Below are 22,693 nucleotides of genomic sequence, written 5' to 3' on the forward strand. Positions count from 1 at the left end.
AATATGCCTAATAATTAATGAAGCATTAATAAGCTAACATAAAATGTCACAGAAAAAAAAGCATCATTAATAACTAATAATTTTTGCATTTTTCCAGAAAATATAGGAAAAAAGCACAAATTAATTTTGCTTTTTTGATTGTCCTTGGTGAAATGTAACTTGCCCCTCACTATAAGTTACACAAGTGTTAGCAAAGCAAATACAAAGAAATGTGTATTTGTTGCTGTAGAAACAATTTTTTTTTCAAAAATTCATTCTGTATGAGTTTACACCAACTTAGTCATCGTTTAACAACAGATCAGTCCTGGTCAAGTACACCTGTGATCAAAAGCATTCCAGTAATGATCCCTCGTCATCTTTTTGTGTAGTATCAAAGATTACATTGTTCAATGTATCTTTAATATGGTTGGGTGTGAATCAAAGGAGATTTGTCTCCTGTTTCTAGCAGACTGAGCAACCATGTAGTTTAGTTTATCATGCAGATGATATCTTGGAATTTGTTGATAAAAGCCGTCTTACTATATCTCATTCTCTCCAATATTAACTTCATCTGTTAGTTTCATAAGTGAATTTTATTTTCTCACCTGTGTCTTTTAGCTTTCAAATCTGTTGGTTTGACTGAGTAGTAATAGTTGTGAGTTACTGACTTTAAAAATGAAGTGTTTACATAATATAACAGTCCCAAAACAACAGTTATTACCCAATTCAAGGAGAATAATTTAATTCAAACTGCTGGCTATCAGCACACACATTGGCATGCATTTCAATAACATCTCCTGGGAATAATTCTCCACAGAGTGGACAACTAACACAATCAGAGTCCATTTCTTCAAGATCCACTCCAATATCTGTATTAGATGTAGCAGTGTGGTCCCTTGAAGATGAAAACGAATTTTTTGGAGAGGTTTTGGTATGTCTGGTTTTACCCAGAGCAAAAGAATCTATTGAAATAAAAGAAAAAAAAATATTTAAGAATAAATTAAACTTTGCTGCATAACATACTTTCAAAAAAGAAGTGTAAAAATTCTGTAAGCTTACATTATCTTTGTTCTGAAAACATGCACATATGTATGCCAATTTAGAGTAAGTGCCTTGCACAGTAAATTTGGAGCTGTTCTAACAATGTAGCTATTTTAGACTGAAACAGATCTTAATACTTTGTCATCATCATCATTGTTTAACATCTGCTTTCCATGCTGGCATGGGTTGGACAGTTTGCCAGGAGCCTGCATCAGACCTCTGTGTCTGTTTTTATGGCTAGATACCCTTCCTAACACCACCCACCCAGCAGAATGGACAGTGCTTTTTATGTGCACAAGCAAGGTCAGTTTTGGCATGGTTTTTACAGCTGAATGCTCTTGCAAATGCTAACCACTTTACAGTGTGGACTGGATGCTTTTTATGTGGCATCAGCACTCACATCATCAAAATTACTTAGTTTAAGGTGACTAGATTTATTCACAAAGATCCAACCTTTTATGATCTCTGATAACTTCAATATTTCACAGGCATTCTCATAGGACCATGCCAAACTCCAATTTCACCATCTGTAGTAGAGTGCCAGTCTAGACTAGATGAATGTATGTTGTACATCTGATGGTTTATCAATTACCAACATTGGAATTATACGTCATCTTGTACTTAGTGAAAAAGTTATCTCAACACAATAAATCAATGATTTTCATTGTAGAACCTCTACATATTCAGATGAAATCATATATTTCTTTGGAACAAATGACTGTAACTATTTCCAAAGTAATCGAAGACTATCTTTATATAGTAAGAAAGCTATTCAATAACAATAGAAACCATAAATTCTCTAACTGGTATACTCATTTTTGCATGATATAAAGTATCTTTGCAATAGCCCAAAGGATAATGAAAATTTCTAACAAAGTATATAGCAACCACTAGAACTACATAAAATGTGGTTACTCGGAGACAGCTCTCATTTACTAAGATGTGAAATGCCCTTAGATATAAAAAAAAAAAAGCAACTTTTTTTTGAAACCCCAGGACAGTCTGAATAAGCAGACCTATGATCAAAGGCATTTCAACTTGACCATGCTGTCTTTCTGAGTACCAGGCAAAGTATTATCTAAAGTAGCCTTTCTTCTTTAAGAAAGAAGTTTGAATGTTAATTTCAGAATGTTGAGCAACCACATAAAAACTCCCTGAAAGGCTCTTAGACTGTAAAGGGTTAGGGCTTGTTAAAATTAATGTAATTCTAAAGATAAAGTAATGATTAAAAAGTGTTTTGCATGGTGTCTGGAAAGTGAAATACAATTAAATATATTTAAGATCCTCTCAAATTCATGAAATGAACACAACTAAAATTCAAATTACTTGATTCTAGTTTAGAAGTAGGTGGGTATAAAAAAAAGTATCATCATCATAACTTGCTTTTCATGCTGACAGTCTGACAGGAGCTGGAGAGCCAGAGGACTACATTGAGCTCTACTGTCTGCTCTGGTATGATCTTCCTAATGCCAACCACTTTACAGTGTATTGAGTGCATTTTTTTTTGACACCAGCACACACACACAAAAAAAATATATATATATATATTACAAGATATGTTTCCCTAATATTTCACAATAAATAAGCTCATCTTTTCATCAGTTGTTAAGCACTTTTTTTTAGAAACTTCACTTTTAAACATATTACTACTTTGAACATGCTGTGGTTTGGTTTGAACTTACCCTTTTTAATAGTCATTGCTTCTAATTTACCAGATGATATTTCACTAGAATTTAAAAAGTTGGCATTTTGAAGCAAAGGTTCAAAATTATTATCAGATGTATTTAAGTTCTGATTCTTAGTATTAATGGTCTTTGGTAAATCTTCAGGCATATCCATCACTAACTGAAAATCACCCAAGCCTTCTTGAGTTTCTTTTGTCTCAATTGAGTTTGTTGCTTTATGTTGCAAATTGGAAAAATTACTTTTTGATGTTGAAGCAGCTGAAGGCAATGGCATGTTATTGCTTGTTGTGTTATGGTTCCTGTGTTCAATTTTAAGCCTCTTGGACTGCTGTTCTTCCTCCTTTTGGTCAATTACCTTCTCCTTTTTATGTAAGTCCCTCAAAGAAAATACACTATTGATATGGTCAGTGACTTTGGTTGCATAAGTGCTCCGCTCTTCAACAGTCAATTTCCGCTTCTTCCTCTTTTCAAACTGGTGTCGTAGATCTGAGGATACAAAAGAAGCATAAAGTAGCTTACCAATGAAGAGACACTAAATTATCATCATCAATAAAATATCAGTGATGGAAACACTGAAGTTATTCTGAAATTAAGCCATAATACAGATTTCTTTAGTTCAAGCACAATGTCTAAGATCTACATGAAAAGAGAAATGACAAGTAAATTGGTTACAATTGCTCTCAAAACCACTTTATGAACTTGCCTTGTTAAGTACTTAGTCTTTGGTACTCACTAAATATTCAGTAACAAAAATAAAAAGCACTGAAGACTGTGAGAGTAGTGTTAGGATGTACAGGATAATAAACAACCTTGTTTTTGAGTCTAAGTAATTTCTTGTGAGTTTCTTACAATAAATTTAGCTCTTCTTGGTCATCATATAATGAACACACGAAGCTATTTCACTGAACACTCAGTTTACATTCTTATGACAAAGTGATTATTAAATACACAATTATTTCTTGCAGTTCTCAGAAGAACCAAAGAAAAGTCAAAACTCACTAATACTGAATGAACAACATTGTTTCTTTGGGAAAGAAAACCTGAAAAACTTTCAGAGGTGAAGTGGGTCAAGGGTTGCATATACTGTGTTACTGTGTGATAAGTTGTTTATCATAATATATATTCTCACTGGTTAGTTGTGAGTTAGAAACTCACAGAATAACTACAAAAGTATTTAATTCCTCATTATTCAGAGTATTATATGATAGTTCTTATAGTCATGATTCCATCTGATGAATAAAGACAAGGCAAGCAAAATGAGAGAGAATAAAAGATAGCAGAAGAAAGATAGATACAAATGTTCTATTGACTACAAGACAAGGGAATTTATTATGAAATTAAATATAAAATAATGTGTACATAACTTTTGTGTTTCTAATAGTTGGCTGCTACAAGAAATAATAATGTCCAGACCTTTGGCAATTTTCTGTGCTTGAAAAGACCCATCAAGCCAAGTTAAATCATGGCTGATGCCGGTGTCACATAAAAAGCACCCAGTACACTCGTGGGGTGGTTGGCATTAGGAAGGGCATCCAACCGTAGAAACCATGTCAAATCAGATCGGAACCTGGTGCAGCCCTCCATCTTACCAGTTTTGGTCAAACCATCTAACTCATGTCAGCATGGAAAGCAGACACTAAATATTGCTGATGATTATAAGCACAAATAAAACCTTCATAACAACCTAAAAAGTACTTACCAGCTATGGTAACAGAATGTAATTGTTTCCTGTTAATTTTTAACTTTGATATAAATAAATCCATTTCTTCTTCTATCTGAAATACAAGATGCGAAAAAGAAAATATGTTTAGAATGCACTAAAAAAAAGGATAAAACACAGGTAGTGCATTCATAGAAAACATTTTATATTTCTATGAATTACAGGTGACTAAATTGAGAGTGCTGGCTTATGACAATTCATTTCTTATTGGTGCAGTGCTAATGACCCATGGCTAATACATAACTCATGTTGGTTCAATTAAATGTAAATAGATTGTTGGTAATAACAAACTGAATCTGATTGAGCAGGTCTGTGATCAAAGATATTCTAATTGTAATCATCCTTTTTTCTTTAGTTATGGTGCAACTCAGACTTCATTATCCTTTCCAATGAACCATCCTTTTTCAAGATAGCAAAATATGATCTGAGGAAAATTTGGTTGTTATTTTGAACTGGTTGAGCTACAACATAAAAGCCACATAGTAGCTGAACTGTAAATAGGTGCTTTGCTAAAGTAAGCTCTTCACTAGAAGTAGCAACTGAACTTTCTGGTTTGCAATACTGAATTCGAGTCAATGAAAAATAAAGTTTGAAGAGATAAACTAGAATCATGTCCCAAAGACTAACACTTCTCTTCAGGACCAGAAAATATTTCAGCATCCTACAGTTGCTGATACTCAACAAGGCTGAAGTAAAGCTCAAAATAGAATACAGCTCCCACATCCAAGATAGTGCTGCTGCTATTACACACCAGCAACATAATTAACAGGTTTAAAGCTTTCTAACATAGACACGATATCATAAATTTTGAGAGAAAATAGTTGATAAGCTGACCCCAGTCATCCATCATTTGATTGCAGTAACTGCATTCCTACCTTTTATAGCTTCCATAATTAAATGCAGTCCCATTTTAGTGATTAAGCCTGACTATCGGTGCAATTCAAAATCCCTAGGCAGAACTGAACTTGTTAGATGCTGTAATAATTCCACCAATCCAGTCCTGGACTTATGTTTACTATGAAACAATGAAAAACAAAGTGAACTTAAATTCAGAGGGCAGGGAAACTAGACCATTATCACAAAACATTTCTATCCAACACTTAAACTCTGCCAATTTACAACTTGAGTGCTTGACTGACAGTTATCAACTTCAGAAGGATGAGAAACCATGTCGACTTTAACAGAATTTGAACTTAGAATAAATGGAAGTAACTGTTATATTTACAAGATACTGTTATTAATATTCAAACACATCTTAAAGTGGTGAGCTGGTAGAATTAGTAGCACGTCAGGCAAAATGCTTAGAGACATTACGTCTGTCTGTTCTGAGTTCAAATTCCACCAAAGTTGACTGTGCCACTTCCTTTCAGGGTCAATAAAATAAGTATCAGTTGAATACTAGGGTCAATGTAATTAACTCTTCCATCCCTGAAATTGCTGGTTTTGTGTTAAAATTTGAAACAATATCTAAATGTATCCAGTCAACATCTGGAAATAACGTCTAACTGGTCTGAGATACTGTTAGTGTCATTATATCTGATACTCTACTGATTTTGCTAGCAGTTAGCTTTACTCAACACATACCGTTAAATTCTGTCTTTGAGCAGCTGTTTCTGAAAATAACACATTGTTTTTAGTTTTTCCATCAGATTTGTATCGAGTTTCAGGAGAATATTTCCCAACATTTTCTTTAGCAGCAAGCAACATTTGAGCAGTTCGAGATAATCCTTGTACCGACTCAGGCCCACCCTCTCCAGAGGATAATTTCAATAATTGGGCTTTAAGTTTTTCATTTTCAGATCTGCAAAGAAAGAACAGATAAGTTTATGTTTCAAATAGAAGAAAATTTCAATTAGGCTTCTAATTAGATAGCATATTTATATTGAGGCTAATAGACTGCTCAAACTATGTTGCTTATATTATTTCATGACGTTAGACAAGATACATTATCCATCATGCCCGAATGACTATAACTTTCTCTCTTATTTCAGGATTAAGTAGGTATAGAGAGCATTCAGCTATAAAAATTTTTCCTCCACAAACAATAGGCAAATATTCTAATCTGTGAAGTTCACTATAGCCATGCTAGCATGAGAAAATGAATTTAAAACAGACAAATCCTTAATTTCTACCTGCACCAGAGAGGTTAACCCTAGCAGACAACTTCTCTAGTACCTCATCATCTTTGTTTCCATGCTGGCATAGGTTGGACGGTTTGACTGAGGGCTGGCTAGCCAAAAGGCTGCACCAGACTCCAATCTGATCTGGCAATGTTTCTAAAGCTGGATGCCCTTCCTAATGCCAACCACTCTGAGAGTGTAGTGATGTTCACTATTAAATTTTCTCAAAAATGCTACTCCAACAATTCAAATAAATGTTTAAATTTGTACACCTACCCAACCCATTCTAATACAGAAAAGTTTGTAAAAAAATTTATAAAATAACTTACACAGAAGGCTGCTTGCTTTTGAAAAAATGCTGCTGAATCATTTCATTTGATATTTTCTTTGATATATCCTTTTCAACAGTCTGAAGAATGAATTAAAATAAAAAGATCAATAACAACCTATAGCTTTTTAGCTGCAAAATATCACTTAGATGATGACATGTGTGTGTGTGTGTGTGTGTATATATATATATATATATATATAATAATAAATATTAGGGAATATATCCAAATTTACAGGGAAAAAAAATCAGATTTAGGATTAAATCCAATTTTATAGTAAAATATTATAAAATATTATTTGAGACAAAACCACTATTTTGCAAAACAAACAAGGAAAGACTTAATCAAAACATAAAATTTAATAAATAGTCAAAGAAACCGCCACTACAATCGTTTCTTGTCTTGATCGACAATCTTCAGGTGGACTTCCAATCTAAAAAATCAAAATTTTAAAATATAAAAATAATACTTTTAAATAATTAAAGTATAAATGAAAAAATATAAGTATATAATCCATATATAACCTATATATAATCCATATCGAAAATATAGACTAATTACCACGAATTCCCTAAAAAAAACCATGATAAAAAAAAAACTCTTAAAAACATATAACGATAAAATCTCCCTTTGCTAAACTCTATAACAACCTATAAAGTAAACCCCCTAACCTAAACATTCACACACAAATACACACACGTAAACCACAGACTCACGACTTATACACATACCTATACTAACTTATAACCTCAATATACACCAAAACCCACTCCCTCCCCACACAGACAAATTAACACATACATCCCAAAACCTAAATAACAACCCATATACACATTCACACACAAAACACCACTCACACGCAAAACACTCACACACAAAAGATACATATACTCCCTCACATATACGCCTATACATACTCACTAAAACTCGACATATACAACAATACTTACACACCCACAAAAAACATTATATACATTTATAAGCTTTAACTCACCTTAGCATCTCTAACAAACAACTTGCAGTAACCCAATCCCATTCTCTATACCTACCTCACTACTACACTATTCCATTCACATTCCAAGCAACGCTAGTCCACCACCCGGTTATTCACGTGGCAAAACGAACACCACTCAAAAATATGAATGAAACAATGTAAAAAAATAACCAACACCTAAAATAGACAAAATACCACGAATTACCTAAAAAAAACCATGATAAACCAAAACTCATAAAAGCATATAACGATAAAATCTCCCTTTGCTAAACCCTATAACAAACTTATATAGCAATCCCCCTAACCTAAACATTCACACACAAAAAACCCACACGTAAACCACAGACCCAAAACTTATACACAAACCTATACTAACTTATAAACCTCAATATACACCAAAAACCACTCCCTCCCCACACAGACAATTAACACATACATCCCAAATCCTAAATAACAAACCCAAATACACATTCACACACAAAACACCACACACACAAAACACACATACACAACAGATACATATGCTCCCTCACATATACGCATATACATACTCACTAAAACTCGATATATACAACAATATTTAACCCACACTCATACAGATAAATAAATTAATTATACAATTAAAAACTCACAACCAATCTCATATACATAAACACTCTTATGAAGACAACAATAAATACATCGTAATTAACCAGAATATCAAAAATAACATTATGACATAAGGATAAATCAAATACATACTTACAATTCAGTTACAAATTATGAAGTGAAATTAGATTTTTAGCCGTTAAAAAACCAAACAAAATTACGTTACCATGGAAATAACTAATGTAAAAAAAGAATACGCGCCATAGAAAGTAAACGTCATTCATAGTATGAATGGAGAAATATAATAAATGGAACTAAAAACTATTTCCACGTAGCAAACCAACGCTACTTAAAAAAATTTATTATGAATGGATTCTTTAAAACTATCATGAAAATCAATTATATACATTTATGAGCTTTAGCTCACCCTAGCAACTCTAACAAACAACTTACAGTAACCCATACTCAATGCCTACCTCATTACCACCCTAATCCATTCACAATTCCAAACAACTCTAGTCCACCACACGGTACAATTCCCACTCTAACTACCCATTCACAATTTCAACGACGTTCCCTTCAACAACTCTACATATAAGCCTCAACATATACACCGGAGATACACTTACACATCCGTGCGGATGGGTGAGAGTATACATTAAGTGTAGTGATGGGGCTCCCATTTCTAAACACATTTGTACCTGTGTGGTAGTCTCCATGTGTATATTCACGCACGGGTATAAATACAGGGGGTACACGCTCACTTCATTTACGTGTACCCCTCACATGTACATATGCATACAATTTTGGCTCGATATATGCAACAATGTAATCGCGCCCGTATGTGTGAGCATTCACTGGTTGTGCAATTCACCCATCTGGGTGTGATTGTGTGTAAACTTATCACTGTGGAGGTCGAGCTTGATACGTATATATTAGTGTGTATTAGGGGTTGTACGTACTAATTATGTTCATGTGCTTCACTCACTTGAGTCCATGTATGGAAGAATATATTGGGATTACTATGTAGGTGTAAATAGGGTATGGGGGAGTTTTGTCATTGTATGGGTGTGGGTTTCATTTGTGATGGTGGTTAGGGATGTATGTGTTAATTTATCCATGTGGGGCTGGAGTGGCCGTTAGGTGCATATGCTGAGGCTCACATGCAAACCCAAGTACAACGAATGAAGTGGGCACTTATAATTGTTATGGTGTGTACTTTATTATAAAAGACAATACCCAAATAAAATCTTCAATTCAACCTACAAATAAAAAACAAAAAACAAAGGGATCTTAAACATTCACACATACATACAAAACTCAATAAAAACACCACTAAATAACACCCAAAACATATAATATATCCTCAAAATACATAAACAAATGCAAATAAAAATACATAATAAAATAAAATAAATAAAAATAAAAATAAAAATAAAAATAAAAATAAAAAATCTAATATAAATTATTAAAGTTTTAACGTACCATAAACTGCTAAATTAATATACATTAAAAATGAACTAATTAAAACAAAGAAATATCAATAAAGACTAACTATAATTAAATCCTAGACAACATAACCAAAAATATAACATCTAAACTAATTTAAACTAAAATAACCTAAAAGGGAACTATTATTGCTATTTATCATGAAACTTATTATATAAGTAAAGTAACTTGTGTCTACATTTTATTTTGCGCTCCTCCCCAGTATTAAGTAAATTATCATACTTATAAAATAAAATTTCTTTAAACTCATTAGAGCATAAATAACAACAATTAGCTCCTATATTATATGATTTAGTTTTACAAATAATTTCCCATATTAAACTATAATTAATATTTAGTGATTTAAGACTCCAAATATACTTACTAAGTCCGGTTGAGTTGATTAAGTTTTTATTTTAAAAGAATTCATATGTTGTGCATTCTTAGTTTTATTTTTGAGGAAGTAGAACCTATATAAACCGCTTATTGTAATTATTATTCTTAAAGTTATTATCATGTAATGTAACTATACATTTATACACTACATCTCGTTAATATCACAATTATTATTTAATATACAATTAGATTTATCTCTACATGTACAATTAATATAAGTCTTATCATTATTAATATTATTATCAAATAATTTCTTTTTATAAAAATTATTCAGTTTATATTTATTAAATGAAGAAATAATGTTACCAACATTATTAGTGGTAGAGTAACCAACTCCAAAATTATTAAAAGAGAAAATGTTTCTATATTTACGATTATCTCTAATAAATAGTTCTATAACATCTAAAATCTCTTTAATAATATTCGTTTTAACTTGATCTCCATAAGGAACTATTAACCAAATTTTATTCTTATTAACCTTATTATTATTATCATTATTATAAATATATTTATAATTCTTTATTTTATTAAAATTATTATCAGAATTATATCTATGTACAGCATTTAAGGAATTATTAATATTATTAAATTTATCATATAATTATTATAATAATTATTAATTTATTTTTATTTATATTATTCTTATTTATATTATTATTATTATATTTATTATTATTATTATTCTTATTTATATTTTTATCATTTTTATTATTTTTTTTATAATATCTATTATTTTTACCACTAAACGTAACAAAATTATAATTATTATTAGAAGTATCTCGAAAATTATCATTTAAATCATTATCGCTAATATTATAAAATTTAATATTCTTATTATAACCTGCCCCTCTAAGGGCCTCATTATAATAATTAGCATGTTTATTAAAAATCTCTATATCATAAGAGAGTAATGAAATACGTTTACTTATATTATTAATCAACGATTTTTTAATAGAAAATGGGTGATTACTATTAACATTTATATATCTAAGGTTCTCATTAAGTTTATGATATGGTTGTGTTTTACCTGTAATAAGATTAAAATTAACATCTAAATAATTAACATTATAATTCTCCTTATATATAGTAATACGTAAACCATATCTTTTAAAAAGAAACTATATAGTTTTTTCTTATATACTTCTAGATTCCTATTAGTACAATTCTTTGTAACTAGTAGAAGATCGTCTCTATATAAACCACCCTCTATCTTAAGATTTTCTAATTGGAGTTCAGATAAAAGAAAAATACCTACTAAATCAGTAGCCTGTGCAGAATCTGGTGCTCCCATAGGTATATCAAAACAATCTCTAGTATCATTCCTAGCCCATAATTTATTTTTATATTTAATTAGCGATTTCCTAGCCAATTTAATTACATTAACTTCTTCCCGTGACATGCCCACTTTATTCATTGCGAAAATAAGCGCTTTATTAAACACAATTTCATTAATAGAAGAATAATAATTATCTATATCTATTTGAATAAATTTATAACGATTTTTATCTTTAATATTATTAAACCATTTCAATGTATTATTATTACTAAACCATAATTTTAAATAATTAAGTTTATTTAACTTATCAATATATTTATCTAAAATAAATTTACTTAATTTACCTAGGTCCGATTTACATGGGCAAATTAATCTAACTTTAGGGTCTGAATAAAAATTATCTTTATGGTCTTTAAGAGTAATTCTGGGGTGCAGAGGTACATAAGGTTCAGTTTTATTATCCAACTCATATTTTAACATTACTACTTTAGAGGCCTTATTAATATTATAAAGAATATCATCTGGAACAATTTTATATTTTTTAATTATTTCTTTCCCTAAAAGTTTATCATATAATTTAACATCTAATTTATATAAGTTCCTTGTTTTATCAGATTGTACTATAATACTATCCATATTTCTCATATCTTTAATTTTAATTGCTAAATTCCTTAAATATTCATTATTTCTATTTGGGTATTTATGGAATTCAATATTTTTTACCACCTTCCATATACTATCTTCAAGTAATTGTAATTCTTTATTAAATGGAGGTTCCTTTCTAGATTTAATTTAGAGGTATAATTATCATTCCTACTATCAATATCATTAATAATAAAAATTATAGTAAAAAGCTTTCCATTTAATTCTAGAAATAAAATCTTTAACATTATTAACAAGTTTCAAGATAAATTCCTTTCTAGAAGGAATAGGAATATCTTTCGTAAGTTGTTTGTTAGAGTTGCTAGGGTGAGCTAAAGCTCATAAATGTATATAATTGATTTTTCATGATAGTTTTTAAAGAATCCATCATAAAAATTTTTTTAAGTACGTTGGTTTGCTACGTGGAAATAGTTTTTAGTTCCATTTATTATATTTCTCCATTCATACTATGAATGACGTTTACTTTCTATGGCGCGTTTCTTTTTTTACATTAGTTATTTCCATGGTAACGTAATTTTGTTTGGTTTTTTAACGGCTAAAAATCTAATTTCACTTCATAATTTTAACTGAATTGTAAGTATGTATTTGATTTATCCTTATGTCATAATGTTATTTTTGATATTCTGGTTAATTACGATGTATTTATTGTTGTCTTCATAAGAGTGTTTATGTATATGAGATTGGTTGTGAGTTTTTAATTGTATAATTAATTTATTTATCTGTATGAGTGTGGGTGTAAATATTGTTGTATATATCGAGTTTTAGTGTGTATGTATATGCGTATATGTGAGGGAGCATATGTATCTGTTGTGTATGTGTGTTTTGTGTGTGTGTGTGTTTGTGTGTGAATGTGTATTTGGGTTTGTTATTTAGGATTTGGGATGTATGTGTTAATTTGTCTGTGTGGGAGGGAGTGGTTTTTGGTGTATATTGAGGTTTATAAGTTAGTATAGGTTTGTGTATAAGTTTTGGGTCTGTGGTTTACGTGTGGGTTTTTTGTGTGTGAATGTTTAGGTTAGGGGGATTGCTATATAAGTTTGTTATAGGGTTTAGCAAAGGGAGATTTTATCGTTATATGCTTTTATGAGTTTTGGTTTATCATGGTTTTTTTTAGGTAATTCGTGGTATTTTGTCTATTTTAGGTGTTGGTTATTTTTTTACATTGTTTCATTCATATTTTTTGAGTGGTGTTCGTTTTGCCACGTGAATAACCGGGTGGTGGACTAGCGTTGCTTGGAATGTGAATGGAATAGTGTAGTAGTGAGGTAGGTATAGAGAATGGGATTGGGTTACTGCAAGTTGTTTGTTAGAGATGCTAAGGTGAGTTAAAGCTCATAAATGTATATAATGTTTTTTGTGGGTGTGTAAGTATTGTTGTATATGTCGAGTTTAGTGAGTATGTATAGGCGTATATGTGAGGGAGTATATGTATCTTTTGTGTGTGAGTGTTTTGCGTGTGAGTGTGTGTTTTGTGTGTGAATGTGTATATGGGTTTGTTATTTAGGTTTTGGGATGTATGTGTTAATTTGTCTGTGTGGGAGGGAGTGGGTTTTGGTGTATATTGAGGTTTATAAGTTAGTATAGGTATGTGTATAAGTCGTGAGTCTGTGGTTTACGTGTGTGTATTTGTGTGTGAATGTTTAGGTTAGGGGTTTACTTTATAGGTTTGTTATAGAGTTTAGCAAAGGGAGATTTTATCGTTATATGTTTTTAAGAGTTTTGTTTTATCATGGTTTTTTTTAGGGAATTCGTGGTAATTAGTCTATATTTTCGATATGGATTATATATAGGTTATATATGGATTATATACTTATATTTTTTCATTTATACTTTAATTATTTAAAAGTATTATTTTTATATTTTAAAATTTTGATTTTTTAGATTGGAAGTCCACCTGAAGATTGTCGATCAAGACAAGAAACGATTGTAGTGGCGGTTTCTTTGACTATTTATTAAATTTTATGTTTTGATTAAGTCTTTCCTTGTTTGTTTTGCAAAATAGTGGTTTTGTCTCAAATAATATTTTATATATATATATATATATATATATATGTATGTATGTATATATATATATAATCATCATTTAATGTTTTCCATACTGGCATGGGTTATATATATATATATATATATATATTTATAAGTATAAAAGTTTTGTTATGTAATTTACTGAGATTTGAACAACTGTTACTTTCAGTTTTAATAAAACTGTTATATTAATTTTAATTAACCAAGAATGGTGAACTCTAAAAAAATATTCTTACTTGTTTAGGTGACTGTGATGAAGAATCTACATGTTTACTTTTTATTCTGATGAAAGAGAGACCAAACTGGACATTTTTACGATAAATCTGTCGACAAATCACATGAATACGATCCCAAACGCCATTAGAAGCTGCAGGACAAAAATCCTCTACAAAATAAAAAAATACAATAGGTAATATTGTATAATATAACAAGCTGGATATCAAAAACTTACATAGCATGGAAAATAGGTTATAATAGCTTTTTAAATTAAAGGTTATCAAGTAACTGAATTATTTACCAACATCATAATCATTTTAGGTCTGCTTTGGCATGGGTCACAGTCTGAATCAGTTCTTATCCAAAGCTACTGCCCTCCTAGATGCTCTCCTATATTCTAATTCTTTTGGCATGGTTTCTCAGTGGGTGTCCTTACTAGCATCAACTACTTTACAGAGTGTACTGAGAGTGTTTTATTCTGGAATCAGCACTTGCAGGGTTACTGAGTATCCTGCAAGGTCAAAGAGTCCCGAGTCCTATTATCTTCATTTGTTCGAGAATGAAGAGGGTGAATGGAAGAGGAGATAACAGAAGATGAACTATACAGACTAAAAGAAGAGGGGACATGAAGAAAACAGAGTGACTAGGGTGAGGTGGTGAGGAGGGAGTAATGGAAAAGACACAATAACAAGAAATATAGGAGAGAAACAGTGATGTCAGCTACATGCTTAATAGTAAGAAAAACAGTGATGAATGTCAATTATGAGTGACTTGTGGGGAGGTGTGATGACTGTCAGTAGAGAAAGATAATGGTGCGGTGTATCACATACAGAAGTGATGCAAGCTTTCATTACACAGGAATCATGAGTGAGAGAAATAGGAAGTGATAAAGATGGTAGTAGTATGGAAAGATCCAATACCATCCCACTTTGCACAGGCAGCCTGGTAGAGTGAATAGGAGAGAGGCTGAATGTTAGAAAGATGAGGCAGCGAGCTGGCAGAAACGTTAGCACACCGGGCGAAATGCTTAGCAGTATTTCATCTACCGCTACGTTCCGAGTTCAAATTCTGCCGAGGTCGACTTTACCTTTCATCCTTTCAAGGTCGATAAATTAAGTACCAGTTATGCACTGGGGTTGATATAATCGACTTAATCCGTTTGTCTGTCCTTATTTGTCCCTTCTGTGTTTAACCCCTTGCGGGTAGTAAAGAAATAGAATGTTAGAGAGATGAGTGTTGAAGAGGCAGCAGATGGAGGCTTAACAAGGAAGATAATAGATGAGGGACTATGTACATGCATCACACATTCTGGTTTCCACACCTATCACCATATAAGCTTGTATTATTTCCAGCAAAGTGATCAAGGAAGAAATAATTGGGATGTATTGATTGAAACTATCTATAACTATTCTATTTCTTCATTTAAGAATGCTTGTTCAAATATCTCCAACAACTGGATGTATCCACAATTTATGAACCTAAACTTCATTGATAATTTTATTTTAATATTTTTTTTTGATGATATCTCATGAAGATCAAATAACCCAGTTTATACCGTTAAGCTCAAAACTAGGCTACATGTAATATAGTAAAAAGCTCATTAATGCAATATTTACAATATTCTTATTACAATGTTATTAGAAACATGTATTAGTCTTAAATAGCTTACATACCACATTCCTAATATCTAGAATAGTTTCTGTTTACTAAGATGAGTCAAATATTTCCTGGTCTTGATTGACACAAAGTAACATTTTTAATTATACTCTTGAGAAAGATATAAACATTACAATATTGCATTTCGCCTTCCTAAAATATATACCCTTTGGTAAAAATATAACAGGGCTTTTATGTGCTTGCCCGGTTAAAAACAGCAGCCAATTCTCTCTCAAAGCATACTCTACTACATTAAAAAAAAAAGATTTTGACCCACTAGGGTACAATCACCATCATCATAGTTTAACGTCCGCTTTCCATGCTGGCATGGGTTGGACAGCTTGACTGAGAACTGGTAAGCCAGGAGGCTGCACCCAGCTCCTATCTTATCTGGCTAGGTTTCTACGGCTGGATATGTGCCACCAGCATGGGACCAGTCAGGCAGCACTAGCAAAAATATAAAACTGGGCTCATGCACTTGGCTAGAATACTGTACTGTTAGTAGTAGAAAGATTTCTAGAAAAAAACACCTGATCCAACAATAAAAACACATTCCACTTACACTTTATATGGTTAAATGAATGTAAAACAGTAAAAATAAAAAAATATACTTAATCCTATTCCACACACAAAAAAACTGGTAGTAATGCAAAGAATACAAGCATGCAATTAGAATTTAGTATTTTGCCTAAAATTATTCAAATGTTGCAACTATTTTTTTTTTTACCAAAGCTTTAATGCATTTTACTGTGCTATTCTGAGTAATTTTGGCAAATTTTTACATTTGAATTGTTAGAACACACAAATAGTTTCAATGTGAAGCAAATACAAAGTTATGTAGCACAAAATATGAATAGGTTATCAGTAATGTGAAAATTGTAACTTCACAGTTATAGCTCAATTAGAATGACAATTTTTTTTGACTAAGTCAATTTTGCAACAATGCTATTTCTTTTGACTCTGAAAATATTTATATTCAATTCAACAAAATTTGAAATCAGAGCACTGAAGCACAGAAGACAACAATGAAGCACCAAATCTTGAATATCAGCTGGGTAAAATCTAGAATATAAGGAAACATGACAGCAACAATTTGTCTACAACCAAAGTGACAACACCATTTTCTCTCTTCTTTGCTCAAAGAAAAGACAAGGCATGAAATGTTAGATCCCTTACTCTTCACAGCAATTAAAAGTCAAATTTTTACTTACTAGTACTGAACATAGATGTGTGATCTACATTACGACCAAGTTGAACATCAGAGAGTGTCATTAAATTGATGTTTCTTATTAATGGCTCAAACTGCCGACTCTGAGGCCAATCAGATTTTCCAACACGGATTTCTATATTGGAGCACATATGTGAACCTAAGGATTAGAAAGAAAAGCAGTGAAAGGAGCTTTGCATATAATTCAATGAAGGAAAATAATAGTAACTCTCGTTTTTGGATTTGATTTGCAAGATTCTTTATGTGAGTTCGTGTGTTGAAGCATATTCTGTTGTGTCTGGGGGGAGTCATTCTCTTTTGGTGCCTTATAATTTAACACACTCAACGGTAAAATTTCCACTTATTTCTTTTTTATTTTTCTAAAATTTTTGTTGCATCTTGCAACCTTTTCAATAGTTTTGAAAAGGTTGCAAGACGCAACAAAAATTTTAGAAAAATAAATAAAGAAATAAGTGGAAATTTTACCAGTGAGTGTGTTAAATTATAAGGCACCAAAAGAGAATGACTCCCCCCAGACACAACAGAATACTAACACTTATATCTGTGTAAGTGGGTAGAAAACAGATAATAGCAATTGTAATAACATTAGGTATAAAAGAACAATAAGATATTGAAATATAACTTAGGAAATATTTAATTAGCATTGATATTTGAAATTAAACACTTATTTTCAAAATTTTAAGAATGAGAGCAAACATTTTGGATTCTTGTGTAATGGAATTACCATCTATTAAAGATACAGAGATAAGTATGCAAGATGGAAGTGCATATTGTCAGTCATTATATTCGTTATCTCTTTGCATTTATTCAGTTTGAGCTGGTTGTTAATTTTTGGCTTGTGTTAGCTTTTCATCAAAATAGCCCTTTTTTACATCCAACAAAGATGCATTGAGGCAGAAGACCAGGTTATCCATACCCCACAATTCTGAGAAGTACAGGAAATCAACAGACAGATAGCATCCATTACCAGTTGTTTTCAGAGAGGCCTAATATATCTATGGACATTACTCTCATGTTTCTTCAATCATCATCATTTAACGTCCGCTTTCCATGCTAGCATGGGTTGGACGGTTCAACTGGGGTCTGGCAAGCCCGAAGGCTGCACCAGGCCAGTCAGATCTGGCAGTGTTTCTACAGCTGGATGCCCTTCCTAACGCCAATCACTCCGAGAGTGTAGTGGGTGATTTTATGTGCCACCGACACAGGTGCCAGACGAGGCTGGCAGACGGCCATGCTCGGATGGTGTTTTTTATGTGCCACCGACACAGGTGCCAGACGAGGCTGGCAGACGGCCACGCTCGGATGGTGTTTTTTATGTGCCACCGACACAGGTGCCAGACGAGGCTGGCAGACGGCCACGCTCGGATGGTGTTTTTTATGTGCCACCGACACAGGTGCCAGACGAGGCTGGCGAACAGCCACGATTGGATGGTGTTTGTTACGTGCCCACAGCACGGAGGCCAGTCGATGTAACAAAAAATAAAAATCATGTTAAGTGTCATTTTAAATTTACACTAATATAGGAAATTTAATAGAACATATGATTCTGTACAGTTGTGTTAGGAGCATAACTTGAGTATGTTATGCAAGGATAAAAACATAATGTGGAACAAAATTTTGATAGAAAGATATAATGAAAATAAATGAATGACAATGCATGTGAGAAAATAAAGGGAATGAAAAAAATGTGTTAATACAGAATTAAGGCTATAAGGGAAATATTTTTATCAAGATGCACATTCTGTTACAAATGATTAGTAGAGATGCAAATACAGGAAGCACTGTCCTAGTTTTATTGTTGAACTTATGCCAACATGGACATTCAGTGATGAAGATGAATGTTATTATAATTAATTCTTCCAGCAATTGGTGTGAAAAAAATTAATTTTTTTTAGAGACCTTTTAATTTTTACACAGTACATACAATCTATTTTCAGAGTTGATCTGTTGTCAGAAAGGTAAACCAGCTTTAAGAGCCAAGTTTCCACTATTTGAATGAAGATAAAGGGATGAAGTGAAGAGAGCAGATTTTTCTAAATTATATTCTGTACTCAAGTTGTTCCCATTGATTGAAATAGATAGAACTATTCAGTTAAAATAGGTAAAAAAAAAATGATTGTCAGAACCAAAAATAGTCTCACCAATATCTAAATACGATATCACAGATGCTTGATCCAACTGAAATACTCCTTCCATTATTCCAGTTCTATCTTTGGGATTAGACAGCCATTTTTTGAAACATCCATCCTTTAGAAGGTTTTGCACGGAATGGGTTTCATCCTGCAGAAATTGAAGAAAACAATACTATTTATATACCTTATTTTACCTTCTAATTTTTTCCTAGCATTCAGATGATTTCACCAGAACTACACCTATGTTTATTTCTTTTGTTATATTCAGGAAGCTTGCATCTAGAAAGCTTTTTATGGTTATTTCAAATTTTCGTAAGACAGCTATTTCTTTTCCAAAGTTGATGATATTGCTTATCTTTTTCTTTCATTCCAGTAATCCTGAGAACAAACTCAGTAATTTATTAATATTTTCTCAAAAGAATCTTATGAATTCTGTATAATGATTTCATATTTTATCTTTAAAGGATTGCAAAAGATATGACCATTGCTCCTTTACTGCAGACTAAATATAATCAAACAAAATGTGCATATTATTAAGAGATCCTGAGGTCTCATTAAAGAATGACAACTGGTTCATTTAATCTCCATCCCATCCAAAAAAAAAAAGTTTTCATAGGTCTAAGTGATAATCTCACCATATGTATTAAAAAGAATGTACTTTAATTATGGTACAAAATGAAAGCCAAAACCACATTCTTGTATATGATTCAAATACAAATGTATGATTTCTTAGTTACTTTTTCCAATTTCAATTTAATTTTCTCAAAGAATGCATCCTTTTTAATTTATATTTCTTTTCGACTTTTCTTTTATGGTATCAACAAGTCTACTATGCCTGTGCCTTGAGCCACTCATTTCATCACAATATCACTTATTCAATAGGAAAGCAACAATCCAAATCACTTTAAAAGCCTATGGTAATTGTCCATAGTATTACTCTTTTACTTGTTTCAGTCATTTGACTGCGGCCATGCTGGAGCACCGCCTTTAGTCGAGCAAATCAACCCCGGGACTTATTCTTTGTAAGCCCAGTACTTATTCTATCGGTCTCTTTTTTTGCCGAACCGCTAAGTAACGGGGACGTAAACACACCAGCATCGGTTGTCAAGCAATGCTAGGGGGACAAACACACACACACACATATATATATATACATATATACGACAGGCTTCTTTCAGTTTCCGTCTACCAAATCCACTCGCAAGGCATTGGTCGGCCCGGGGCTATAGCAGAAGACACTTGCCCAAGATGCCACGCAGTGGGACTGAACCCGGAACCATGTGGTTGGTTAGCAAGCTACTTACCACACAGCCACTCCTGCGCCTATCCTAAGAAATTTTCAATAAATTATAGAGTGATATTAATAAATATGTGGTATTTGTAATTTTATAAATAAATAAATAAAAATTGACCTGCTCGCTTAGCCAGCGGTGTGGCGTCATTTGAAGGCTAAAACAATGCGAAGCGCATTGTGACTAGCGATGTGTAGCAACATCTGATAGCCTGGTCAGTCACGGTGACGGTGATAAATATAATTAGAAATTCAATGGTCAATTAGATGACAGAAAGTCTCTTGTTTGATTTTACCGAAGATGTAATGCTTTAGAACTATTGATTCATCAACCTATACTTGGGCTTACTGATCAATGAACTTATTGTATACATTGCTCTGGTGCGCTACAACTCGTCAGAAAAAGTAACCAAAACTGCATGAACAGAACATAGAATATGCACAGGAAGTGAACAGTGAAATAAGTATTTAAAAAAAAGGGGTTTGAAGGGTTTGACAGTTAAAAAAACATGTAAGTACTTCCTTGTTTACGTATTTTAGTTAACGGACCATTCTTTCCTTATCGTTATTACGGTTCTTAAATTACATTTCTACTCAATATATTCCAAAGTGGCAAATATTTTAAAGCAATCAATTAAAAGAATTTAAGGCGATCTTTCGTCTCTAGTGGACCTTTCCGTCGATTTCCGTAATTTTTTTTTTTTTTTTACATATGGGCTTGCGGGAACTTTTGAAGTAATATACATACATATATACATACACCGAGTAAAAAATTTCAGTTATCTCTTTCTTTCACGCATTACTCTGTCTCTTCACACACACTAACGAATTTAAATTATTAAAGTGTGAATAATTCATTTAAACAACAAAATAAACATTCTTTCGACATTTAAGATACCAATATCGAAAGAATGCCATAAAATAACTTTAATACCAAATTATCAAACATGTTAAACAGTTTGACGGAAACACTTCTATCAAAATATACACTTATTCAGATATTAATTAATAAACTTTTATAAACAGAAATTAATATATATCTCATTAAAATTCACAACAGAATACAGTACATATAAAATAACTTTATATGCTCATACCTGAGAAGTAAAACTCACAACATACTTCAAAGCGACATGTCGCGCCATATTTAATTTTGGCGCTAGTGTAGGGAGCGGTTTGTACGATAATTTGCATTTTTTCTCAGAGGGAGCCTTCATTGCTTGAATTACTAAAGGAAATATCAGGACAGCTTTAATTCTCTGAAACGAAAGTTTTCGGAATGATAAAACGATATATTCTGGCATATTTTATTTTAGAATAAAGACCAGGGTTTTACTCTTTATTCTAAGCGCACAATTTTATAGATTGATTTATATGGGACCTAATTTAACCGCAACAGACTAGCATAAATACAATTATGCAACCAACTGTTGCATAATTTCCCAGAAGACAAATTTTAGATGGTGTAGATTACGATGTAATTACATCTGGTGTCCCACAGGGATTTGTGCTTGGTATGTTGTTACATGTTGCATATATTAGTGATCAAATAGTGGGCAGTACAGGCAACGAAAAACTGCAAGTGTTCTTATCAATGTTTTGGAGGTTGAAAAGCTTGTTTCTTCTCGTATTCACCAGTTAAAGTAATATGAATATTCCTATTCTGAGGATGACAGAGAAAGAACAGGGAGCTATAGTGGCGTTGAACATCTGAAAAGAAATACGAAAGCGGCTAACCGGCTTCCGTGCCAGTGGCACTTAAAGGGCACCATTCGAGCATGATCGTTACCAGCGTCGCCCTACTGGCACTTGTACCCGTGCTAGTAGGGTGTCAAGAGCACCATCTGAGCGTGATCGTTGCCAGAG

At 32.2% G+C, this 22,693-nt stretch overlaps 1 protein-coding gene across 1 annotated transcript; it reads right to left on the reverse strand.

The window, feature by feature from the left end:
* Positions 1–117: 117 nt before the first annotated feature.
* On the reverse strand, positions 118–22,137 carry LOC115229961. The gene is made up of 9 exons (XM_029800221.2): positions 21,925–22,137; positions 19,546–19,684; positions 17,388–17,543; positions 14,541–14,689; positions 6,875–6,954; positions 6,010–6,226; positions 4,405–4,480; positions 2,703–3,191; positions 118–941 (listed from the first exon to the last, which is right to left on the reverse strand). The coding sequence occupies exons 1-9, from the start codon at positions 22,129–22,131 to the stop codon at positions 706–708; spliced, it is 1,749 nt and encodes a 582-aa protein (XP_029656081.2). The 5' UTR covers positions 22,132–22,137; the 3' UTR covers positions 118–705.
* Positions 22,138–22,693: the final 556 nt, after the last annotated feature.

The sequence above is a fragment of the Octopus sinensis genome, unplaced genomic scaffold, assembly GCF_006345805.1.
Source record: "Octopus sinensis unplaced genomic scaffold, ASM634580v1 Contig13942, whole genome shotgun sequence".
Lineage (NCBI taxonomy): Eukaryota > Metazoa > Mollusca > Cephalopoda > Octopoda > Octopodidae > Octopus > Octopus sinensis.

Excerpts from the sequence above, each read along its gene's own strand:
- LOC115229961 (XM_029800221.2), bottom strand. The coding sequence starts at position 22,131 with ATGCCAGAATATATCGTTTTATCATTCCGAAAACTTTCGTTTCAGAGA. Across the intron at positions 17,544-19,545 it reads GATATCGTATTTAGATATTG|GTTCACATATGTGCTCCAAT; the intron begins GTGAGACTATTT and ends TCTAATCCTTAG. Across the intron at positions 6,955-14,540 it reads CATCACAGTCACCTAAACAA|ACTGTTGAAAAGGATATATC; the intron begins GTAAGAATATTT and ends TTCATTCTTCAG.